We start from the raw sequence: 26807 nt of genomic DNA on the forward strand, positions 1-26807 counted from the left end.
GTGTGTATAGAGGTGTGTATAGAGGTGAGGTGTGTATAGAGGTGTCTATATAGAGGTTAGGTGTGGTGTGTATAGAGGTGAGGTGTGTATAGAGGTGAGGTGTGTATAGAGGTGAGGTGTGTATAGAGGTGTCTATATAGAGGTGTGGTGTGTATAGAGGGGTGTGTATAGAGGTGAGGTGTGTATAGAGGTGTCTATATAGAGGTGAGGTGTGTATAAGGTGAGGTGTGTATAGAGGTGGTGTGTATAGAGGTGGGTGTATATAGAGGTGAGGTGTGTATAGAGGTGAGGTGTGTATAGAGGTGTCTATATAGAGGTGAGGTGTGTATAGAGGTGAGGTGTGTATAGAGGTGAGGTGTGTATAGAGTTGAGGTGTGTATAGAGGTGATGTGTGTATAGAGGTGAGGTGTGTATAGAGGTGTCTATATAGAGGTGAGGTGTGTATAGAGGTGTCTATATAGAGGTGAGGTGTGTATAGAGGTGAGGTGTGTATAGAGGTGTCTATATAGAGGTGTGGTGTGTATAGAGGTGTCTATATAGAGGTGAGGTGTGTATAGAGGTGAGGTGTGTATAGAGGTGAGGTGTGTATAGAGGTGTCTATATAGAGGTGAGGTGTATATAGAGGTGAGGTGTGTATAGAGGTGTCTATATAGAGGTGTGGTGTGTATAGAGGTGTGGTGTGTATAGAGGTGAGGTGTGTATAGAGGTGAGGTGTGTATAGAGGTGAGGTGTGTATAGAGGTGAGGTGTGTATAGAGGTGTGGTGTGTATAGAGGTGAGGTGTGTATAGAGGTGTCTATATAGAGGTGAGGTGTCTATATAGAGGTGAGGTGTGTATAGAGGTGTCTATATAGAGGTGAGGTGTGTATAGAGGTGTCTATATAGAGGTGAGGTGTGTATAGAGGTGTGGTGTGGATAGAGGTGTCTATATAAAGGTGAGGTGTGTATAGAGGTGTCTATATAGAGGTGAGGTGTGTATAGAGGTGAGGTGTGTATAGAGGTGAGGTGTGTATAGAGGTGAGGTGTGTATAGAGGTGAGGTGTGTATAGAGGTGTCTATATAGAGGTGAGGTGTGTATAGAGGTGAGGTGTGTATAGAGGTGTCTATATAGAGGTGAGGTGTGTATAGAGGTGAGGTGTGTATAGAGGTGTCTATATAGAGGTGAGGTGTGTATAGAGGTGAGGTGTGTATAGAGGTGAGGTGTGTATAGAGGTGTCTATATAGAGGTGAGGTGTGTATAGAGGTGTCTATAGAGGTGAGGTGTGTATAGAGGTGAGGTGTGTATAGAGGTGAGATGTGTATAGAGGTGTCTATATAGAGGTGAGGTGTGTATAGAGGTGAGGTGTGTATAGAGGTGTCTATATAGAGGTGAGGTGTGTATAGAGGTGAGGTGTGTATAGAGGTGTCTATATAGAGGTGAGGTGTGTATAGAGGTGAGGTGTGTATAGAGGTGTCTATAGAGGTGAGGTGTGTATAGAGGTGAGGTGTGTATAGAGGTGAGATGTGTATAGAGTGTGTGCATAGAGGTGAGGTGTGTATAGAGGTGAGGTGTGTATAGAAGTGTCTATATAGAGGTGAGGGTGTGTATAGAGGTGAGGTGTGTATAGAGGTGAGGGTGTATAGAGGTGAGGTGTGTATAGAGGTGTCTATATAGAGGTGAGGTGTGTATAGAGGTGAGGTGTGTATAGAGGTGTCTATAGAGGTGAGGTGTGTATAGAGGTGAGGTGTGTATAGAGGTGAGATGTGTATAGAGGTGTCTATATAGAGGTGAGGTGTGTATAGAGGTGTGGTGTGTATAGAGGTGTCTATATAGAGGTGAGGTGTGTATAGAGGTGAGGTGTGTATAGAGGTGAGGTGTGTATAGAGTTGAGGTGTGTATAGAGGTGAGGTGTGTATAGAGGTGAGGTGTGTATAGAGGTGTCTATATAGAGGTGAGGTGTGTATAGAGGTGAGGTGTGTATAGAGGTGAGGTGTGTATAGAGGTGTCTATATGGAGGTGAGGTGTGTATAGAGGTGTCTATATAGAGGTGAGGTGTCTATATAGAGGTGAGGTGTGTATAGAGGTGAGGTGTGTATAGAGGTGTCTATATAGAGGTGAGGTGTGTATAGAGGTGTCTATATAGAGGTGAGGTGTGTATAGAGGTGTCTATATAGAGGTGTGGTGTGTATAGAGGTGTGGTGTGTATAGAGGTGAGGTGTGTATAGAGGTGAGTTGTGTATAGAGGTGAGGTGTGTATAGGTGAGGTGTGTATAGAGGTGTGGTGTGTATAGAGGTGAGGTGTGTATAGAGGTGTCTATATAGAGGTGAGGTGTATATAGAGGTGAGGTGTGTATAGAGGTGTCTATATAGAGGTGAGGTGTGTATAGAGGTGTCTATATAGAGGTGAGGTGTGTATAGAGGTGTGGTGTGGATAGAGGTGTCTATATAAAGGTGAGGTGTGTATAGAGGTAGTGTTATAGAGGTGTCTATATAGAGGTGAGGTGTGTATAGAGGTGAGGGTGTGTATAGAGGTGAGGGTGTGTATAGAGGTGAGGTGTGTATAGAGGTGTCTATATAGAGGTGGTGTATATAGAGGTGAGGTGTGTATAGAGGTGAGGTGTGTATAGAGGTGTCTATATAGAGGTGAGGTGTGTATAGAGGTGAGGTGTGTATAGAGGTGTCTATATAGAGGTGAGGTGTGTATAGAGGTGAGGTGTGTATAGAGGTGAGGTGTGTATAGAGGTGTCTATATAGAGGTGAGGTGTGTATAGAGGTGAGGTGTGTATAGAGGTGTCTATAGAGGTGAGGTGTGTATAGAGGTGAGGTGTGTATAGAGGTGAGATGTGTATAGAGGTGTCTATATAGAGGTGAGGTGTGTATAGAGGTGAGGTGTGTATAGAGGTTCTATATAGAGGTGAGGTGTGTATAGAGGTGAGGTGTGTATAGAGGTGTCTATATAGAGGTGAGGTGTGTATAGAGGTGAGGTGTGTATAGAGGTGTCTATAGAGGTGAGGTGTGTATAGAGGTGAGGTGTGTATAGAGGTGAGATGTGTATAGAGGTGTCTATATAGAGGTGAGGTGTGTATAGAGGTGAGGTGTGTATAGAGGTGTCTATATAGAGGTGGGGTGTGTATAGAGGTGAGGTGTGTATAGAGGTGAGGTGTGTATAGAGGTGAGTTGTGTATAGAGGTGTCTATATAGAGGTGAGGTGTGTATAGTGTATAGAGGTGTCTATATAGAGGTGAGGTGTGTGTATAGAGGTGAGGTAGTGTATAGAGGTGTGGTGTGTATAGAGGTGAGGTGTGTATAGAGGTGAGGTGTGTATAGAGGTGAGAGTGTGTATAGAGGTGAGGTGTGTATAGAGGTGAGGTGTGTATAAGTGAGTGTTAGAGGTGTGTATAGAGGTGGGTGTGTATAGAGGTGTGTTATATAGAGGTGTGGTGTGTATAGAGGGAGGTGTGTATAGAGGTGTGGTGTGTATAGAGGTGGGGTGTGTATAGAGGTGAGGTGTGTATAGAGGTGAGGTGTGTATAGAGGTGAGGTGTGTATAGAGGTGAGGTGTGTATAGAGGTTGGTGTGTATAGAGAGGTGAGGTGTGTATAGAGGTGTCTATATAGAGGTGAGGTGTGTATAGAGGTGAGGTGTGTGTATAGAGTGTGAGGTGTGTATAGAGGTGAGGTGTGTATAGAGGTGAGGTGTGTATAGAGGTGGTGTGTATAGAGGTGAGGTGTGTATAGAGGTGTCTGTATAGAGGTGAGGTGTGTATAGAGGTGAGGTGTGTATAGAGGTGAGGTGTGTATAGAGGTGTGTATAGAGGTGTGGTGTGTATAGAGGTGTGGTGTGTATAGAGTATGTGTATAGAGGTGTCTATATAGAGGTGAGGTGTGTATAGAGGTGTGGTGTGTATAGAGGTGTGGTGTGTATAGAGGTGAGGTGTGTATAGAGGTGTCTATATAGAGGTGAGGTGTGTATAGAGGTGTCTATATAGAGGTGAGGTGTGTATAGAGGTGTCTATATAGAGGTGAGGTGTGTATAGAGGTGTCTATATAGAGGTGAGGTGTGTATAGAGGTGTGGTGTGTATAGAGGTGAGGTGTGTATAGAGGATGTGTATAGAGGTGTCTATATAGAGGTGAGGTGTGTATAGAGGTGAGGTGTGTATAGAGGTGAGGTGTGTATAGAGGTGTCTATATAGAGGTGAGGTGTGTATAGAGGTGAGGTGTGTATAGAGGTGTCTATAGAGGTGAGGTGTGTATAGAGGTGAGGTGTGTATAGAGGTGAGGTGTGTATAGAGGTGTCTATATAGAGGTGAGGTGTGTATAGAGGTGAGGTGTGTATAGAGGTGTCTATATAGAGGCTGAGGTGTGTATAGAGGTGAGGTGTGTATAGAGGTGTCTATAGAGGTGAGGTGTGTATAGAGGTGGTGTGTATAGAGGTGAGTGTATAGAGGTGAGGTGTGTATAGAGGTGAGGTGTGTATAGAGGTGTCTATATAGAGGTGGGGTGTGTATAGAGGTGGGGTGTGTATAGAGGTGAGGTGTGTATAGAGGTGAGGTGTGTATAGAGTGTCTATATAGAGGTGGGTGTGTATAGAGGTGAGGTGTGTATAGAGGTGTCTATATAGAGGTGAGGTGTGTATAGAGGTGTCTATATAGAGGTGAGGTGTGTATAGAGGTGAGGTGTGTATAGAGGTGAGGTGTGTATAGAGGTGTCTATATAGAGGTGAGGTGTGTATAGAGGTGAGGTGTGTATAGAGGTGAGGTGTGTATAGAGGTGAGGTGTGTATAGAGGTGAGGTGTGTATAGAGGTGTCTATATAGAGGTGAGGTGTGTATAGAGGTGAGGTGTGTATAGAGGTGTGTATAGAGGTGAGGTGTGTATAGAGGTGAGTGTGTATAGAGGTGAGGTGTGTATAGAGGTGAGGTGTGTATAGAGGTGAGGTGTGTATAGAGGTGTCTATATAGAGGTGAGGTGTGTATAGAGGTGAGGTGTGTATAGAGGTGTGGTGTGTATAGAGGTGAGGTGTGTATAGAGGTGTCTATATAGAGGTGAGGTGTGTATAGAGGTGAGGTGTGTATAGAGGTGTCTATATAGAGGTGAGGTGTGTATAGAGGTGTCTATATAGAGGTGAGGTGTGTATAGAGGTGTGGTGTGTATAGAGGTGTGGTGTGTATAGAGGTGAGGTGTGTATAGAGGTGAGGTGTGTATAGAGGTGTGGTGTGTATAGAGGTGAGGTGTGTATAGAGGTGAGGTGTGTATAGAGGTGAGGTGTGTATAGAGGTGAGGTGTGTATAGAGGTGAGGTGTGTATAGAGGTGAGGTGTGTATAGAGGTGTGGTGTGTATAGAGGTGAGGTGTGTATAGAGGTGGTGTGTATAGAGGTGAGGTGTGTATAGAGGTGAGGTGTGTATAGAGGTGAGGTGTGTATAGAGGTGAGGTGTGTATAGAGGTGTCTATATAGAGGTGAGGTGTGTATAGAGGTGAGGTGTGTATAGAGGTGAGGTGTGTATAGAGGTGAGGTGTGTATAGAGGTGTGGTGTGTATAGAGGTGTGGTGTGTATAGAGGTGTCTATATAGAGGTGTTGTGTGTATAGAGGTGTCTATATAGAGGTGAGGTGTGTATAGAGGTGTCTATATAGAGGTGAGGTGTGTATAGAGGTGTCTATATAGAGGTGAGGTGTGTATAGAGGTGAGGTGTGTATAGAGGTGTCTATATAGAGGTGAGGTGTGTATAGAGGTGAGGTGTGTATAGAGGTGAGGTGTGTATAGAGGTGTGTGTATAGAGGTGAGGTGTGTATAGAGGTGAGGTGTGTATAGAGGTGTCTATATAGAGGTGAGGTGTGTATAGAGGTGAGGTGTGTATAGAGGTGAGGTGTGTATAGAGGTGAGGTGTGTATAGAGGTGAGGTGTGTATAGAGGTGTGTGTATAGAGGTGAGGTGTGTATAGAGGTGAGGTGTGTATAGAGGTGTCTATATAGAGGTTAGGTGTGGTGTGTATAGAGGTGAGGTGTGTATAGAGGTGAGGTGTGTATAGAGGTGTCTATATAGAGGTGAGGTGTGTATAGAGGTGAGGTGTGTATAGAGGTGAGGTGTGTATAGAGGTGTCTATATAGAGGTGAGGTGTGTATAGAGGTGAGGTGTGTATAGAGGTGTCTATATAGAGGTGAGGTGTGTATAGAGGTGTGGTGTGTATAGAGGTGAGGTGTGTATAGAGGTGAGGTGTGTATAGAGGTGTCTATATAGAGGTGAGGTGTGTATAGAGGTGTCTATATAGAGGTGAGGTGTGTATAGAGGTGAGGTGTGTATAGAGGTGTCTATATAGAGGTGAGGTGTGTATAGAGGTGAGGTGTGTATAGAGGTGTCTATATAGAGGTGAGGTGTGTATAGAGGTGAGGTGTGTATAGAGGTGAGGTGTGTATAGAGGTGAGGTGTGTATAGAGGTGAGGTGTGTATAGAGGTGTCTATATAGAGGTGAGGTGTGTATAGAGGTGTCTATATAGAGGTGTGGTGTGTATAGAGGTGGTGTGTATAGAGGTGAGGTGTGTATAGAGGTGAGGTGTGTATAGAGGTGTGGTGTGTATAGAGGTGAGGTGTGTATAGAGGTGTGGTGTGTATAGAGGTGAGGTGTGTATAGAGGTGTGGTGTGTATAGAGGTGAGGTGTGTATAGAGGTGTCTATATAGAGGTGAGGTGTGTATAGAGGTGAGGTGTGTATAGAGGTGAGGTGTGTATAGAGGTGAGGTGTGTATAGAGGTGTCTATATAGAGGTGAGGTGTGTATAGAGGTGAGGTGTGTATAGAGGTGAGGTGTGTATAGAGGTGAGGTGTGTATAGAGGTGAGGTGTGTATAGAGGTGTCTATATAGAGGTGAGGTGTGTATAGAGGTGTCTATATAGAGGTGAGGTGTGTATAGAGGTGTCTATATAGAGGTGAGGTGTGTATAGAGGTGTCTATATAGAGGTGTGGTGTGTATAGAGGTGAGGTGTGTATAGAGGTGAGGTGTGTATAGAGGTGAGGTGTGTATAGAGGTGAGGTGTGTATAGAGGTGAGGTGTGTATAGAGGTGTCTATATAGAGGTGAGGTGTGTATAGAGGTGAGGTGTGTATAGAGGTGTCTATATAGAGGTGTGGTGTGTATAGAGGTGTCTATATAGAGGTGAGGTGTGTATAGAGGTGTCTATATAGAGGTGAGGTGTGTATAGAGGTGAGGTGTGTATAGAGGTGAGGTGTGTATAGAGGTGTGTGTATAGAGGTGTGGTGTGTATAGAGGTGTCTATATAGAGGTGAGGTGTGTATAGAGGTGAGGTGTGTATAGAGGTGAGGTGTGTATAGAGGTGTCTATATAGAGGTGAGGTGTGTATAGAGGTGAGGTGTGTATAGAGGTGTGGTGTGTATAGAGGTGTGGTGTGTATAGAGGTGTCTATATAGAGGTGTTGTGTGTATAGAGGTGTCTATATAGAGATGAGGTGTGTATAGAGATGTGGTGTATATAGAGGTGAGGTGTGTATAGAGGTGTGGTGTGTATAGAGGTGAGGTGTGTAGAGGTGTGGTGTGTATAGAGGTGAGGTGTATATAGAGGTGAGGTGTGTATAGAGGTGAGGTGTGTATAGAGGTGAGGTGTGTATAGAGGTGAGGTGTGTATAGAGGTGAGGTGTCTATATAGAGGTGTGGTGTGTATAGAGGTGTCTATATAGAGGTGAGGTGTGTATAGAGGTGTGGTGTGTATAGAGGTGAGGTGTGTATAGAGGTGAGGTGTGTATAGAGGTGTCTATATAGAGGTGAGGTGTGTATAGAGGTGTGTATAGAGGTGTGTATAGAGGTGTCTATATAGAGGTGAGGTGTGTACAGAGGTGTGGTGTGTATAGAGGTGTGTATAGAGGTGAGGTGTGTATAGAGGTGAGGTGTGTATAGAGGTGTCTTATAGAGTGAGGTGTGTATAGAGGTGTGGTGTGTATAGAGGTGAGGTGTGTATAGAGGTGAGGTGTGTATAGAGGTGAGGTGTGTATAGAGGTGAGGTGTGTATAGAGGTGTGGTGTGTATAGAGGTGTCTATATAGAGGTGTGTATAGAGGTGAGGTGTGTATAGAGGTGTGGTGTGTATAGAGGTGTCTATATAGAGGTGTGTATAGAGTAGGTGTGTATAGAGGTGTGTGTATAGAGTGTCTATATAGAGGGTGAGGTGTGTATAGAGGTGAGGTGTGTATAGAGGTGAGGTGTGTATAGAGGTGTCTATATAGAGGTGAGGTGTGTATAGAGGTGAGGTGTGTATAGAGGTGAGGTGAGGTGTGTATAGAGGTGAGGTGTGTATAGAGGTGAGGTGTGTATAGAGGTGAGGTGTGTATAGAGGTGAGGTGTGTATAGAGGTGAGGTGTGTATAGAGGTGAGGTGTGTATAGAGGTGAGGTGTGTATAGAGGTGAGGTCATTAACATACCTGATCCTTTCCTTCCCATCCTCTTAGTGTTCCAATCCACATTCTGACCCAGCTCAGCCGGTTACCCCCGACAACGCTGCCTGTGTGTGTGTGTGTGTGTGTGTGTGTGTGTGTGTGTGTGTGTGTGTGTGTGTGTGTGTGTGTGTGTGAGAGAGAGAGATCTAGGTAGTCAGGCAGCTCTTTAGTAAGTTATTTATTATTGTTTTCTGCAGTTAGAGAGAATCACTCTTCATCATCAGTCATGTTACAGGTCTTAATGATTTGAACAACAGAGAGATCATTACAGGAGTTTAACATGCTGTTGGTGTGTCAGTCTCTGTCTCTCAGAGTCCTGAGGATATAGTTCTCTCTCTCCAGCTGGGCGTTCCTTTCTGATAGTTCTTTAATCTGTTCCCATAGCGACTCCACTTCCTCTCTGACCGCCAGCATCAGGTGGGTCTTTACAAGGTCCTGAAATATAGAAAACAATCTACACTGAGTGGACAAAACATTAAGAACACCTGCTCTTTCCATGACAGACTGACCAGGTGAATCCAGGTGAAAGCTATGATCCCTTATTGATGCCACCTGTTAAATCCACTTCAGTGTAGATGAAGGGGAGGAGACGGGTTCAAGAATGATTTTTAAGCCTTGAGACATGGATGGTGTACATGTGCCATTCAGAGGGTGAATGGGCAAGACTAACCCTAACCCTAACCCTAACCCATTCAGAGAGTGAATGGGCAAGACTAACCCTAACCCTAACCCTAACCCATTCAGAGGGTGAATGGGCAAGACTAACCCTAACCCTAACCCATTCAGAGGGTGAATGGGCAAGACTAACCCTAACCCTAACCCATTCAGAGGGTGAATGGGCAAGACTAACCCTAACCCTAACCCTAACCCATTCAGAGGGTGAATGGGCAAGACTAACCCTAACCCTAACCCATTCAGAGGGTGAATGGGCAAGACTAACCCTAACCCTAACCCATTCAGAGGGTGAATGGGCAAGACTAACCCTAACCCTAACCCATTCAGAGGGTGAATGGGCAAGACCAAACCTAACCCTAACCTAACCCATTCAGAGGGTGAATGGGCAAGACTAACCCCTAACCCTAACCCATTCAGAGGGTGAATGGGCAAGAACTAACCCTAACCTAACCCATTCAGAGGGTGAATGGGCAAGACTAACCCTAACCCTAACCTAACCCATTCAGAGGGTGAATGGGCAAGACTAACCCTAACCCTAACCCTAACCCATTCAGAGGGTGAATGGGCAAGACTAACCCTAACCCTAACCCTAACCCATTCAGAGGGTGAATGGGCAAGACTAACCCTAACCCTAACCCTAACCCATTCAGAGGGTGAATGGGCAAGACTAACCCTAACCCTAACCCTAACCCTACTACGGGGTATGGTAGTAGATGAAAGGCTCACAGTGTATCAAGAATGGTCCACCACCCAAAGGATACCCAGCCAACTTGACACAACTGTGGGAAGCATTGTAGGCAATATGGGCCAGCATCCCTGTGGAACGCTTTCGACACCTTGTAGAGTCCATGCCCAGACGAATTGAGGCAGTTCTGAGGGAAAAAAGGTGGTGCAACTCAATATTAGGAAGGTGTTCCTAATGTTTTGTACACTCAGTGTATAACACAATATACTGTATATCACAATATATAACTATCACAATATACTGTATATCACTATATAACACAATATACTGTATATCACAATATATAACGACCACTATATAACACAATATACTGTATATCACAATATATAACGATCACTATATAACACAATATACTGTATATCACAATATATAACGATCACTATATAACACAATATATAACACAATATACTGTATATCACAATATATAACAATCACTATATAACACAATATACTGTATATCACAATATATAACAATCACTATATAACACAATATACTGTATATCACAATATATAACGATCACTATATAACACAATATACTGTATATCACAATATATAACGATCACTATATAACACAATATACTGTATATCACAATATAACGATCACTGTATAACACAATATACTGTATATCACAATATACAGGTAAAAGTCAGTAAATTAGAATATTCTGAAAAACTTGATTTATTTCAGTAATTGCATTCAAAAGGTGTAACTTGTACATTATATTTATTCATTGCACACAGACTGATGCATTCAAATGTTTATTTCATTTAATTTTGATGATTTGAAGTGGCAACAAATGAAAATCCAAAATTCCGTGTGTCACAAAATTAGAATATTGTGTAAGGGTTACATTTTGAAGACACCTGGTGCCACAAACTAATCAGCTGATTAACTCAAAACACCTGCAAAGGGCTTTAAATGGTCTCTCAGTCCAGTTCTGAAGCCTACACAAACATGGGGAAGACTTCAGATTTGACAGCTGTCCAAAAGGCGACCATCGACACATTGCACAAGGAGGGAAAGACACAAAGGTTATTGCAGAAGAGGCTGGCTGTTCTCAGAGCTCTGTGTCCAAACACATTAATAGAGAGGCAAAGGGAAGGAAAAACTGTGGTCAGAAAAAAGTGTACAAGCGATAGGGATCACCGCGCCCTAGTCAAGATTGTGAGAAAAAAACATTCAAAAATGTGGGGGAGATTCACAAGGAGTGGACAGCTGCTGGAGTCAGGGCTTCAAGATCCACCACCAAGAGACGCTTGAAAGACATGGGTTTCAACTGCCGCATACCTCGTGTCAAGCCACTGTTGACCAAGAAACAGCGCGAAAGCGTCTCACCTGGGCTAAGGAAAAAAAGAGCTGGACTGCTGCTGAGTGGTCTAAAGTCATGTTTTCTGGACGAAAGCAAATTTTGCATTTCCTTTGGAAATCGAGGTCCCAGAGTCTGGAGGAAGACAGGAGAGGCACAGGATCCACGTTGCCTGAAGTCTAGTGTAAAGTTTCCACCATCAGTGATGGTTTGGGGTGCCATGTCATCTGCTGGTGTCGGTCCACTCTGTTTCCCTGAGATCCAGGGTCAACGCAGCCGTCTACCAGCAAGTTTTAGAGCACTTCATGCTTCCTGCTGCTGACCTGCTCTATGGAGATGGAGATTTCAGGTTCCAACAGGACTTGGCGCCTGCACACAGTGCAAAATCTACCCGTGCCTGGTTTACGGACCATGGTATTTCTGTTCTAAATTGGCCAGCCAACTCCCCTGACCTTAGCCCCATAGAAAATCTGTGGGGTATTGTGAAAAGGAAGATGCAGAATGCCAGACCCAACAACGCAGAAGAGTTGAAGGCCACTATCAGAGCAACCTGGGCTCTCATAACACCTGAGCAGTGCCAGAAACTCATCGACTCCATGCCACGCCGCATTAATGCAGTAATTGAGGCAAAAGGAGCTCCAACCAAGTATTGAGTATTGTACATGCTCATATTTTTCATTTTCATACTTTTCAGTTGGCCAACATTTCTAAAAAATCCCTTTTTTGTATTAGCCTTAAGTAATATTCTAATTTTGTGACACACGGAATTTTGGATTTTCATTTGTTGCCACTTCAAATCATCAAAATTAAATGAAATAAACATTTGAATGCATCAGTCTGTGTGCAATGAATAAATATAATGTACAAGTTACACCTTTTGAATGCAATTACTGAAATAAATCAAGTTTTTCAAAATATTCTAATTTACTGACTTTTACCTGTATAACAATCACTATATAACACAATATACTGTATATCACAATATATAACAATCACTATATAACACAATATACTGTATATCACAATATATAACAATCACTATATAACACAATATATAACACAATATACTGTATATCACAATATATAACAATCACTATATAACACAATATACTGTATATCACAATATATAACAATCACTATATAACACAATATACTGTATATCACAATATATAACGATCACTATATAACACAATATACTGTATATCACAATATATAACGATCACTATATAACACAATATACTGTATATCACAATATAACGATCACTGTATAACACAATATACTGTATATCACAATATATAACGATCACTATATAACACAATATATAACACAATATACTGTATATCACAATATATAACACAATATACTGTATATCACAATATATAATGATCACTATATAACACAATATACTGTATATCACAATATATAACGATCACTATATAACACAATATACTGTATATCACAATATATAACGATCACTATATAACACAATATACTGTATATCACAATATATAACTATCACTGTATAACACAATATACTGTATATCACAATATATAACGATCACTATATAACACAATATACTGTATATCACAATATATAACGATCACTATATAACACAATATACTGTATATCACAATATATAACTATCACTGTATAACACAATATACTGTATATCACAATATATAACGATCACTATATAACCCAATATACTGTATATCACAATATATAACACAATACATAACAATATATAACTATATAGAACACATTATAAACTGGGTGGTTCGAGCTCTGAATGCCGATTGGCTGACAGCCATGGTATATCAAAACATATTTTTACTGGTCTAATTACATTGATAACCAGTTTATAATAGTAATAAGGCAACACAGGGGGTGTGGTATATGGCCAATATACCACAGCTAAGGGCTGAATACTCTGCATTGAGTTGTGCATAAGAACAGCCCTTTGCCGTGGTATATTGGCCATATACCACTAAGGTTAAGGTTGTTAAACAACAGAGACCTGTATATCACAATACATGATATCAGAATAAGGTTATTACACAACAGAGACCTGTATATCACAATACATGATATCAGAATAAGGTTATTACACAACAGAGACCTGTATATCACAATACATGATATCAGAATAAGGTTGTTAAACAACAGAGACCTGTATATCACAATACATGATATCAGAATAAGGTTGTTAAACAACAGAGACCTGTATATCACAATACATGATATCAGAATAAGGTTGTTAAACAACAGAGACCTGTATATCACAATAGATTATATCAGAATAAGGTTAAGGTTGTTAAACAACAGAGACCTACCATGGCTTTAACCCTAACCCTAACCCTAACATCAGAATAAGGTTAAGGTTGTTAAACAACAGAGACCTACCATGGCTTGCTCGATCTTGTTGTCTATTGCGATCATGCTGCTGCTAGACCCACTGCAAACACAACACAATAAACAGTTTAGAATAGTGTGTGTGTGTGTGTGTGTGTGTGTCTAGGTTCAGTGTCATGTGGTGGCACATGGTTCACATTAATGTATGTTCCTAAACACCTCAAACAATCTAACATATTATAACATAAATCAGACATATATTCCACTGCAGCAAAAACATCAGTCTAAAATGGCACCCTATTCCCTACATAGTGCAGTATATAGGCCAGGAAATAGGGTGCAGTATATAGGCCAGGAAATAGGGTGCCTTATATAGGCCAGGAAATAGGGTGCCTTATATAGGCCAAGAAATAGGGTGCAGTATATAGGCCAGGAAATAGGGTGCAGTATATAGGCCAGGAAATAGGGTGCCTCATATAGGCCAGGAAATAGGGTGTCTTATATAGGCCAGGAAATAGGGTGCAGTATATAGGCCAGGAAATAGGGTGCAGTATATAGGCCAGGAAATAGGGTGCAGTATATAGGCCAGGAAATAGGGTGCCTTATATAGGCCAGGAAATAGGGTGTCTTATATAGGCCAAGAAATAGGGTGCCTTATATAGGCCAGGAAATAGAGTGCAGTATATAGGCCAGGAAATAGGGTGCCTTATATAGGCCAGGAAATAGGGTGCAGTATATAGGCCAGGAAATAGGGTGCAGTATATAGGCCAGGAAATAGGGTGCCTTATATAGGCCAGGAAATAGGGTGTCTTATATAGGCCAGGAAATAGGGTGCCTTATATAGGCCAGGAAATAGGGTGTCTTATATAGGCCAGGAAATAGGGTGTCTTATATAGGCCAAGAAATAGGGTGCCTTATATAGGCCAGGAAATAGGGTGCAGTATATAGGCCAGGAAATAGGGTGCCTTATATAGGCCAGGAAATAGGGTGCCTTATATAGGCCAGGAAATAGGGTGCAGTATATAGGCCAGGAAATGGGGTGCAGTATATAGGCCAGGAAATGGGGTGCAGTATATAGGCCAGGAAATAGGGTGCAGTATATAGGCCAGGAAATAGTGTGCCTTATATAGGCCAGGAAATAGGGTGCCTTATATAGGCCAAGAAATAGGGTGCCTTATATAGGCCAGGAAATAGGGTGTCTTATATAGGCCAAGAAATAGGGTGCCTTATATAGGCCAGGAAATCGGGTGCCTTATATAGGCCAGGAAATAGGGTGCCTTATATAGGCCAGGAAATAGGGTGCCTTATATAGGCCAGGAAATAGGGTGTCTTATATAGGCCAAGAAATAGGGTGCCTTATAGGCCAGGGAAATAGGGTGTCTTATATAGGCCAGGAAATAGGGTGTCTTATATAGGCCAAGAAATAGGGTGCCTTATATAGGCCAAGAAATAGGGGTGCCTTATATAGGCCAAGAAAAGGGTGCAGTATATAGGCCGGGGAAATAGGGTGTCTTATAGAGCCAAGAAATAGGGTGCCTTATATAGGCCAAGAAATCGGGTGCCTTATATAGGCCAAGAAATCGGGTGCCTTATATAGGCCAGGAAATAGGGTGTCTTATATAGGCCAAGAAATAGGGTGCAGTATATAGGCCAGGAAATAGGGTGCCTTATATAGGCCAGGAAATAGGGTGTAGTATATAGGCCAAGAAATAGGGTGCAGTATATAGGCCAGGAAATAGGGTGCAGTATATAGGCCAGGAAATAGGGTGCCTTATATAGGCCAGGAAATCGGGTGCCTTATATAGGCCAGGAAATAGGGTGCCTTATATAGGCCAGGAAATAGGGTGTCTTATATAGGCCAGGAAATAGGGTGTCTTATATAGGCCAAAAATAGGGTGCCTTATATAGGCCAGGAAATAGGGTGCAGTATATAGGCCAGGAAATAGGGTGTCTTATATAGGCCAGGAAATAGGGTGCCTTATATAGGCCAGGAAATCGGGTGCCTTATATAGGCCAGGAAATGGGGTGCAGTATATAGGCCAGGAAATAGGGTGCAGTATATAGGCCAGGAAATAGGGTGCCTTATATAGGCCAGGAAATCGGGTGCCTTATATAGGCCAGGAAATAGGGTGCCTTATATAGGCCAGGAAATAGGGTGTCTTATATAGGCCAGGAAATAGGGTGTCTTATATAGGCCAAGAAATAGGGTGCCTTATATAGGCCAGAAATAGGGTGCGTATATAGGCCAGGAAATAGGGTGTCTTATATAGGCCAGGAAATAGGGTGCCTTATATAGGCCAGGAAATGGGGTGCCTTATATAGGCCAGGAAATGGGGTGCAGTATATAGGCCAGGAAATAGGGTGCCTTATATAGGCCAGGAAATCGGGTGCCTTATATAGGCCAGGAAATAGGGTGCCTTATATAGGCCAGGAAATAGGGTGTCTTATATAGGCCAGGAAATAGGGTGCCTTATATAGGCCAGGAAATAGGGTGCAGTATATAGGCCAGGAAATAGGGTGTCTTATATAGGCCAGGAAATAGGGTGCCTTATATAGGCCAGGAAATCGGGTGCCTTATATAGGCCAGGAAATGGGGTGCAGTATATAGGCCAGGAAATAGGGTGCAGTAGTATAGGCCAGGAAATAGGTGCCTTATATAGGCCAGGAAATCGGGTGCCTTATATAGGCCAGGAAATAGGGTGCCTTATATAGGCCAAGAAATAGGGTGCCTTTATAGGCCAGGAAATAGGGTAGCATATAGGCCAGGAAATAGGGTGTCTTATATAGGCCAGGAAATAGGGTGCCTTTATAGGCCAGGAAATGGGGTGCCTATATAGGCCAGGAAATGGGGTGCAGTATATAGGCCAGGAAATAGGGTGCCTTATATAGGCCAGGAAATCGGGTGCCTTATATAGGCCAGGGAAATAGGTGCCTTATATAGGCCAGGAAATAGGGTGTCTTATATAGGCTAGGAAATAGGGTGCCTTATATGAGGCCAGAAATAGGTGCAGATATAGGCCAGGAAATAGGGTGCAGTATATAGGCCAGGGAAATAGGGTGCCTTATATAGGCCAGGAAATCGGGTGCCTATATAGGCCAGGAAATAGGGTGCCTTATATAGGCCAGGAAATAGGGTGTCTTATATAGGCCAGGAAATAGGTGTCTTATATAGGCCAAGAAATAGGGTGCCTTATATAGGCCAGGAAATAGGGTGCAGTATATAGGCCAGGAAATAGGGTGTCTTATATAGGCCAGGAAATAGGGTGCCTTATATAGGCCAGGAAATGGGGTGCCTTATATAGGCCAGGAAATGGGGTGCAGTATATAGGCCAGGAAATAGGGTGCCTTATATAGGCCAGGAAATCGGGTGCCTTATATAGGCCAGGAAATAGGGTGCCTTATATAGGCCAGGAAATAGGGTGTCTTATATAGGCCAGGAAATAGGGTGCCTTATATAGGCCAGGAAATAGGGTGTCTTATATAGGCCAGGAAATAGGGTGTCTTATATAGGCCAAGAAATAGGGTGCCTTATATAGGCCAGGAAATAGGGTGCAGTATATAGGCCAGGAAATAGGGTGCCTTATATAGGCCAGGAAATACGGTGCCTTATATAGGCCAGGAAATATAGCAGTATATAGGCCAGGAAATGGGGTGCAGTATATAGGCCAGGAAATGGGGTGCAGTATATAGGCCAGGAAATAGGGTGCCTTATATAGGCCAGGAAATCGGGTGCCTTATATAGGCCAGGAAATAGGGTGCCTTATATAGGCCAGGAAATAGGGTGTCTTATATAGGCCAAGAAATAGGGTGCCTTATATAGGCCAAGAAATAGGGTGCCTTATATAGGCCAGGAAATAGGGTGCCTTATATAGGCCAAGAAATAGGGTGCAGTATATAGGCCAGGAAATAGGGTGTCTTATATAGGCCAAGAAATAGGGTGCCTTATATAGGCCAAGAAATAGGGTGCCTTATATAGGCCAGGAAATCGGGTGCCTTATATAGGCCAGGAAATAGGGTGTCTTATATAGGCCAAGAAATAGGGTGCAGTATATAGGCCAGGAAATAGGGTGCCTTATATAGGCCAGGAAATAGGGTGTAGTATATAGGCCAAGAAATAGGGTGCAGTATATAGGCCAGGAAATAGGGTGCAGTATATAGGCCAGGAAATAGGGTGCAGTATATAGGCCAAGAAATAGGGTGCAGTATATAGGCCAGGAAATAGGGTGCCTTATATAGGCCAGGAAATAGGGTGCCTTATATAGGCCAAGAAATAGGGTGCCTTATATAGGCCAGGAAATAGGGTGCCTTATATAGGCCAGGAAATAGGGTGCCTTATATAGGCCAAGAAATCGGGTGCCTTATATAGGCCAGGAAATAGGGTGCCTTATATAGGCCAAGAAATAGGGTGCAGTATATAGGCCAGGAAATAGGGTGCAGTATATAGGCCAGGAAATAGGGTGCCTTATATAGGCCAGGAAATAGGGTGCAGTATATAGGCCAGGAAATAGGGTGCCTTATATAGGCCAAGAAATAGGGTGCAGTATATAGGCCAGGAAATAGGGTGCCTTATATAGGCCAGGAAATAGGGTGCCTTATATAGGCCAGGAAATAGGGTGCCTTATATAGGCCAGGAAATAGGGTGCAGTATATAGGCCAAGAAATAGGGTGCAGTATATAGGCCAGGAAATAGGGTGCAGTATATAGGCCAGGAAATAGGGTGCAGTATATAGGCCAGGAAATAGGGTGCCTTATATAGGCCAGGAAAAGGGTGCAGTATATAGGCCAAGAAATAGGGTGCAGTATATAGGCCAGGAAATAGGGTGCCTTATATAGGCCAGGAAATAGGGTGCAGTATATAGGCCAGGAAATAGGGTGCCTTATATAGGCCAGGAAATAGGGTGCAGTATATAGGCCAGGAAATAGTGTGTCTTATATAGGCCAGGAAATAGGGTGCCTTCAAATTTGCCCACAGTCTTTGCCAAATCACACAGCATAGAGCCGGCTACCCTATCCCCTAACCCCACAGAGCCAGAAGAGACGCAACTCTAACCCAGCCCCAGCCAGCCAGTCGATCCCAGATGAGAGCAGGCTTTGTCTGTGGATTTAGATTATGCAGATTACTTCCTGATTCTATCCACGTGTCTCATTGGCTAATCCTCCTTTTACTTTCCGCAGGGCGGAGTCTGCTTTTAAGGCGAGGGAAGTGTGTGTGTGCTCACAGAGCCAGATGAGACCAAACTCTAGCCCAGTCCCAGCCAGCTACCATAACCCCACAGAGCCAGATGAGACCTAACTCTAACCCAGCCCCTGCCAGCTACCATAACCCCACAGAGCCAGATGAGACCTAACTCTAACCCAGCCCCTGCCAGCTACCATAACCCCACAGAGCCAGATGAGACCTAACTCTAACCCATCCCCAGCCAGCTACCATAACCCCACAGAGCCAGATGAGACCTAACTCTAACCCAGCCAGCTACCATAACCCCACAGAGCCAGATGAGACCCAACTCTAGGCCAGTCCCAGCCAGCTACCATAACCCCACAGAGCCAGATGAGACCCAACTCTATCCCAGCCCCTGCCAGCTACCATAACCCCACAGAGCCAGATGAAACCCAACTATAACCCAGCCCTAGCCAACTACCATAACCCCACAGAGCCAGATTAGACCTAACTCTAACCCAGCCCCTGCCAGCTACCATAACCCCACAGAGCCAGGTGAGACCCAACTCTAACCCAGCCCCTGCCAGCTACCATAACCCCACAAAGCCAGATGAGACCTAACTCTAACCCAGCCCCAGCCAGCCAGCAACCATAACCCCACAGAGCCAGATGAGACCCAACTCTAACCCAGCCCCTGCCAGCTACCATAACCCCACAGAGCCAAATGAGACCCAACTCTAACCCAGCCCCAGCCAGCTACCATAACCCCACAGAGCCAGATGAGACCTAACTCTAACCCAGCCCTAGCCAACTACCATAACCCCACAGAGCCAGATGAGACCTAACTCTAACCCAGCTCCAGCCAGCTACCATAACCCCACAGAGCCAGATGAGACCTAACTATATCCCAGCCCCAGCCAGCTACCATAACCCCACAGAGCCAGATGAGACCCAACTCTAACCCAGTCCCAGCCAGCTACCATAACCCCACAGAGCCAGATGAGACCCAACTCTAACCCAGCCCCTGCCAGCTACCATAACCCCACAGAGCCAGATGAGACCCAACTCTAACCCAGCCCTAGCCAACTACCATAACCCCACAGAGCCAGATGAGACCTAACTCTAACCCAGCCCCTGCCAGCTACCATAACCCCACAGAGCCAGATGAGACCTAACTCTAACCCAGCCCCAGCCAGCCAGCAACCACAACCCCACAGAGCCAGATGAGACCCAACCCTAACCCAGCCCCTGCCAGCTACCATAACCCCACAGAGCCAAATGAGACCCAACTCTAACCCAGCCCCAGCCAGCTACCATAACCCCGCAGAGCCAGGTGAGACCTAACTCTAACCCAGCCCTAGCCAACTACCATAACCCCACAGAGCCAGATGAGACAAATCTAACCCAGCCCCTGCCAGCTACCATAACCCCACAGAGCCAGATATGACCCAACCCCTAACCCAGCCCCAGCCAGCTACCATAACCCCACAGAGCCAGATGAGACCCAACTCTAACCCAGCCCCAGCCAGCTACCATAACCCCACAGAGCCAGATGAGACCCAACTCTAACCCAGCCCCAGCCAGCCAGCTACCATAACCCCACAGAGCTAGATGAGACCTAACTCTAACTCCAGCCCCAGCCAGCCAGCAACCATAACCCCACAGAGCCAGATGAGCCCCAATTCTAACCCAGATCCAGCCAGCTACCATAACCCCACAGAGCCAGATGAGACCCAACTCTAACCCAGCCCCAGCCAGCTACCATAACCCCACAGAGCTAGATGAGACCTAACTCTAACCCAGCCCCAGCCAGCCAGCAACCATAACCCCACAGAGCCAGATGAGCCCCAATTCTAACCCAGATCCAGCCAGCTACCATAACCCCACAGAGCAATAGATGAGACCCAACTCTAACCCAGCCCCAGCCAGCTACCATAACCACACAGAGCTAGATGAGACCTAACTAACCCAGCCCCAGCCAGCCAGCAGCCATAACCCCACAGAGCCAGATGAGCCCCAATTCTAACCCAGCCCCAGCCAGCTACCATAACCCCACAGAGCCAGATGAGACCTAACTCTAACCCAGCCCCAGCCAGCCAGCAGCCATAACCCCACAGAGCCAGATGAGCCCCAATTCTAACCCAGCCCCAGCCAGCTACCATAACCCCACAGAGCCAGATGAGACCTAACTCTAACCCAGCCCCAGCCAGCCAGCAACCATAACCCCACAGACTCAGATGAGACCCAACTCTAACCCAGCCCCTGCCAGCTACCATAACCCCACAGAGCCAGATGAGACCCAACTCTAACCCAGCCCCAGCCAGCTACCATAACCCCACAGAGCCAGATGAGACCCAACTCTAACCCAGCCCCAGCCAGCCAGCAACCATAACCCCACAGAGCCAGATGAGACCCAACTCTAACCCAGCCCCAGCCAGCTACCATAACCCCACAGAGCTAGATGAGACCCAACTCTAACCCAGCCCCAGCCAGCCAGCAACCATAACCCCACAGAGCCAGATGAGACCCAACTCTAACCCAGCCCCTGCCAGCTACCATAACCCCACAGAGCCAGATGAGACCCAACTCTAACCAGCCCCAGCCAGCTACCATAACCCCACAGAGCTAGATGAGACCTAACTCTAACCCAGCCCCAGCCAGCCAGCAACCATAACCCCACAGAGCCAGATGAGCCCCAATTCTAACCCAGATCCAGCCAGCTACCATAACCCCACAGAGCCAGATGAGACCCAACTCTAACCCAGCCCCAGCCAGCTACCATAACCACACAGAGCTAGATGAGACCTAACTAACCCAGCCCCAGCCAGCCAGCAGCCATAACCCCCACAGAGCCAGATGAGCCCCAATTCTAACCCAGCTCCAGCCAGCTACCATAACCCCACAGAGCCAGATGAGACCTAACTCTAACCCAGCCCCAGCCAGCCAGCAACCATAACCCCACAGACTCAGATGAGACCCAACTCTAACCCAGCCCCAGCCAGCTACCATAACCACACAGAGCCAGATGAGACCTAACTCTAACCCAGCTCCAGCCAGCTACCATAACCCCACAGAGCCAGATGAGACCTAACTATAACCCAGCCCCAGCCAGCTACCATAACCCCACAGAGCCAGATGAGACCCAACTCTAACCCAGTCCCAGCCAGCTACCATAACCCCACAGAGCCAGATGAGCCCCAACTCTAACCCAGCCCCTGCCAGCTACCATAACCCCACAGAGCCAGATGAGACCCAACTCTAACCCAGCCCTAGCCAACTACCATAACCCCACAGAGCCAGATGAGACCTAACTCTAACCCAGCCCCTGCCAGCTACCATAACCCCACAGAGCAAGATGAGACCCAACTCTAACCCAGCCCCTGCCAGCTACCATAACCCCACAGAGTCAGATGAGACCTAACTCTAACCCAGCCCCAGCCTGCCAGCAACTATAACCCCACAGAGCCAGATGAGACCCAACTCTAACCCAGCCCCAGCCAGCTACCATAACCCCACAGAGCCAGATGAGACCCAACTCTAACCCAGCCCCAGCCAGCTACCATAACCCCACAGAGCCAGATGAGACAACTCTAACCCAGCCCCCTGCCAGCTACCATAACCCCACAGAGCCAGATGAGACCTAACTCTAACCCAGCCCCTGCCAGCTACCATAACCCCACAGAGCCAGATGAGACCCAACTCTAGCCCAGTCCCAGCCAGCTACCATAACCCCACAGAGCCAGATGAGACCTAACTCTAACCCAGCCCCTGCCAGCTACCATAACCCCACAGAGCCAGATGAGACCCAACTTTAACCCAGCCCCAGCCAGCCAGCTACCATAACCCCACAGAGCTAGATGAAACCTAACTCTAACCCAGCCCCAGCCAGCCAGCAACCATAACCCCACAGAGCCAGATGAGCCCCAATTCTAACCCAGCCCTAGCCAGCTACCATAACCCCACAGAGCCAGATGAGACCCAACTCTAACCCAGCCCCTGCCAGCTACCATAACCCCACAGAGCCAGATGAGACCCAACTCTAACCCAGCCCCAGCCAGCTACCATAACCCCACAGAGCCAGATGAGCCCCAATTCTAACCCAGCCCCAGCCAGCTACCATAACCCCACAGAGCCAGATGAGACCTAACTCTAACCCAGCCCCAGCCAGCCAGCAACCATAACCCCACAGACTCAGATGAGACCCAACTCTAACCCAGCCCCTGCCAGCTACCATAACCCCACAGAGCCAGATGAGACCCAACTCTAACCCAGCCCCAGCCAGCTACCATAACCCCACAGAGCCAGATGAGACCCAACTCTAACCCAGCCCCAGCCAGCCAGCAACCATAACCCCACAGAGCCAGATTAGACCCAACTCTAACCCAGCCCCTGCCAGCTACCATAACCCCACAGAGCCAGATGAGACCCAACTCTAACCCAGCCCCAGCCAGCTACCATAACCCCACAGAGCCAGATGAGCCCCAACTCTAACCCAGCCCCTGCCAGCTACCATAACCCCACAGAGCCAGATGAGACCCAACTCTAACCCAGCCCCAGCCAGCTACCATAACCCCCACAGAGCCAGATGAGACCCAACTCTAACCCAGCCCCAGCCAGCCAGCAACCATAACCCCACAGAGCCAGATGAGACCCAACTCTAACCCAGCCCCAGCCAGCTACCATAACCCCACAGAGCTAGATGAGACCCAACTCTAACCCAGCCCCAGCCAGCTACCATAACCCCACAGAGCTAGATGAGACCTAACTCTAACCCAGCCCCAGCCAGCCAGCAACCATAACCCCACAGAGCCAGATGAGCCCCAATTCTAACCCAGATCCAGCCAGCTACCATAACCCCACAGAGCCAGATGAGACCCAACTCTAACCCAGCCCCAGCCAGCTACCATAACCACACAGAGCTAGATGAGACCTAACTAACCCAGCCCCAGCCAGCCAGCAGCCATAACCCCACAGAGCCAGATGAGCCCCAATTCTAACCCAGCTCCAGCCAGCTACCATAACCCCACAGAGCCAGATGAGACCTAACTCTAACCCAGCCCCAGCCAGCCAGCAACCATAACCCCACAGACTCAGATGAGACCCAACTCTAACTCCAGCCCCAGCCAGCTACCATAACCACACAGAGCCAGATGAGACCTAACTCTAACCCAGCTCCAGCCAGCTACCATAACCCCACAGAGCCAGATGAGACCTAACTATAACCCAGCCCCAGCCAGCTACCATAACCCCACAGAGCCAGATGAGACCCAACTCTAACCCAGTCCCAGCCAGCTACCATAACCCCACAGAGCCAGATGAGCCCCAACTCTAACCCAGCCCCTGCCAGCTACCATAACCCCACAGAGCCAGATGAGACCCAACTCTAACCCAGCCCTAGCCAACTACCATAACCCCACAGAGCCAGATGAGACCTAACTCTAACCCAGCCCCTGCCAGCTACCATAACCCCACAGAGCCAGATGAGACCCAACTCTAACCCAGCCCCTGCCAGCTACCATAACCCCACAGAGCCAGATGAGACCTAACTCTAACCCAGCCCCAGCCTGCCAGCAACCATAACCCCACAGAGCCAGATGAGACCCAACTCTAACCCAGCCCCAGCCAGCTACCATAACCCCACAGAGCCAGATGAGACCCAACTCTAACCCAGCCCCAGCCAGCTACCATAACCCCACAGAGCCAGATGAGACAACTCCTAACCCAGCCCCTGCCAGCTACCATAACCCCACAGAGCCAGATGAGACCTAACTCTAACCCAGCCCCTGCCAGCTACCATAACCCCACAGAGCCAGATGAGACCCAACTCTAGCCCAGTCCCAGCCAGCTACCATAACCCCACAGAGCCAGATGAGACCTAACTCCTAACCCAGCCCCTGCCAGCTACCATAACCCCACAGAGCCAGATGAGACCCAACTTTAACCCAGCCCCAGCCAGCCAGCTACCATAACCCCACAGAGCTAGATGAAACCTAACTCTAACCCAGCCCCAGCCAGCCAGCAACCATAACCCCACAGAGCCAGATGAGCCCCAATTCTAACCCAGCCCTAGCCAGCTACCATAACCCCACAGAGCCAGATGAGACCCAACTCTAACCCAGCCCCTGCCAGCTACCATAACCCCACAGAGCCAGATGAGACCCAACTCTAACCCAGCCCCAGCCAGCTACCATAACCCCACAGAGCCAGATGAGCCCCAATTCTAACTCCAGCCCCAGCCAGCTACCATAACCCCACAGAGCCAGATGAGACCTAACTCTAACCCAGCCCCAGCCAGCCAGCAACCATAACCCCACAGACTCAGATGAGACCCAACTCTAACCCAGCCCCTGCCAGCTACCATAACCCCACAGAGCCAGATGAGACCCAACTCTAACCCAGCCCCAGCCAGCTACCATAACCCCACAGAGCCAGATGAGACCCAACTCTAACCCAGCCCCAGCCAGCCAGCAACCATAACCCCACAGAGCCAGATGAGACCCAACTCTAACCCAGCCCCAGCCAGCCAGCAACCATAACCCCACAGAGCCAGATGAGACCCAACTCTAACCCAGCCCCAGCCAGCCAGCAACCATAACCCCACAGAGCCAGATGAGCACCAATTCTAACCCAGCCCCAGCCAGCTACCATAACCCCACAGAGCCAGATGAGCCCCAACTCTAACCCAGCCCCTGCCAGCTACCATAACCCCACAGAGCCAGATGAGACCCAACTCTAACCCAGCCCCAGCCAGCTACCACAACCCCACAGAGCCAGATGAGCCCCAACTCTAACCCAGCCCCTGCCAGCTACCATAACCCCACAGAGCCAGATTAGACCCAACTCTAACCCAGCCCCTGCCAGCTACCATAACCCCACAGAGCCAGATGAGACCCAACTCTAACCCAGCCCCAGCCAGCCAGCTACCATAACCCCACAGAGCCAGATGAGACCTAACTCTAACCCAGCCCCTGCCAGCTACCATAACCCCACAGAGCCAGATGAGACCCAACTCTAACCCAGCCCCAGCCAGCTACCATAACCCCACAGAGCCAGATGAGCCCCAACTCTAACCCAGCCCCTGCCAGCTACCATAACCCCACAGAGCCAGATGAGACCCAACTCTAACCCAGCCCCTGAGCAGCTACCATAACCCCACAGAGCCAGATGAGACCCAACTCTAACCAAGCACCTGCCAGCTACCATAACCCCACAGAGCCAGATGAGACCTAACTCTAACCCATCCCCAGCCAGCCAGCAATCATAACCCCACAGAGCCAGATGAGACCCAACTCCTAACCCAGCCCCAGCCAGCTACCATAACCCCACAGAGCCAGATGAGCCCCAACTCTAACCCAGCCCCTGCCAGCTACCATAACCCCACAGAGCCAGATTAGACCCAACTCTAACCCAGCCCCTGCCAGCTACCATAACCCCACAGAGCCAGATGAGACCCAACTCTAACCCAGCCCCAGCCAGCCAGCTACCATAACCCCACAGAGCCAGATGAGACCTAACTCTAACCCAGCCCCCTGCCAGCTACCATAACCCCACAGAGCCAGATGAGACCCAACTCTAACCCAGCCCCAGCCAGCTACCATAACCCCACAGAGCCAGATGAGCCCCAACTCTAACCCAGCCCCTGCCAGCTACCATAACCCCACAGAGCCAGATGAGACCCAACTCTAACCCATCCCCTGCCAGCTACCATAACCCCACAGAGCCAGATGAGACCCAACTCTAACCAAGCACCTGCCAGCTACCATAACCCCACAGAGCCAGATGAGACCTAACTCTAACCCATCCCCAGCCAGCCAGCAACCGTAACCCCACAGAGCCAGATGAGACCTAACTATAACCCAGCCCCTGCCAGCTACCATAACCCCCGCAGAGCCAGATGAGACCCAACTCTAACCCAGCCCCAGCCAGCTACCATAACCCCACAGAGCTAGATGAGACCTAACTCTAACCCAGCCCCAGCCAGCCAGCAACCATAACCCACAGAGCCAGATGAGCACCAATTCTAACCCAGCCCCAGCCAGCTACCATAACCCCACAGAGCCAGATGAGACCCAACTCTAACCCAGCCCCTTCCAGCTACCATAACCCCACAGAGCCAGATGAGACCCAACTCTAACCCAGCCCTAGCC

The 26807-nt window shown here is 47.2% G+C and overlaps 1 protein-coding gene across 1 annotated transcript in view; it reads right to left on the reverse strand.

The window, feature by feature from the left end:
- Positions 1-8577: 8577 nt before the first annotated feature.
- Positions 8578-26807, reverse strand: part of LOC121557771 (TSC22 domain family protein 1) — a 46666-nt gene continuing 28436 nt past the window's right edge. The window contains exons 5-6 of the mRNA XM_045214495.1: positions 13551-13602; positions 8578-8852 (exon numbers count right to left, since the gene is read on the reverse strand). Coding sequence (XP_045070430.1) covers positions 8712-8852; positions 13551-13602 — 193 coding nt within the window. The 3' untranslated portion in view covers positions 8578-8711. The remainder of the gene's footprint in view (positions 8853-13550; positions 13603-26807) is intronic.

Source organism: Coregonus clupeaformis, unplaced genomic scaffold (assembly GCF_020615455.1).
Source record: "Coregonus clupeaformis isolate EN_2021a unplaced genomic scaffold, ASM2061545v1 scaf0269, whole genome shotgun sequence".
NCBI lineage: Eukaryota > Metazoa > Chordata > Actinopteri > Salmoniformes > Salmonidae > Coregonus > Coregonus clupeaformis.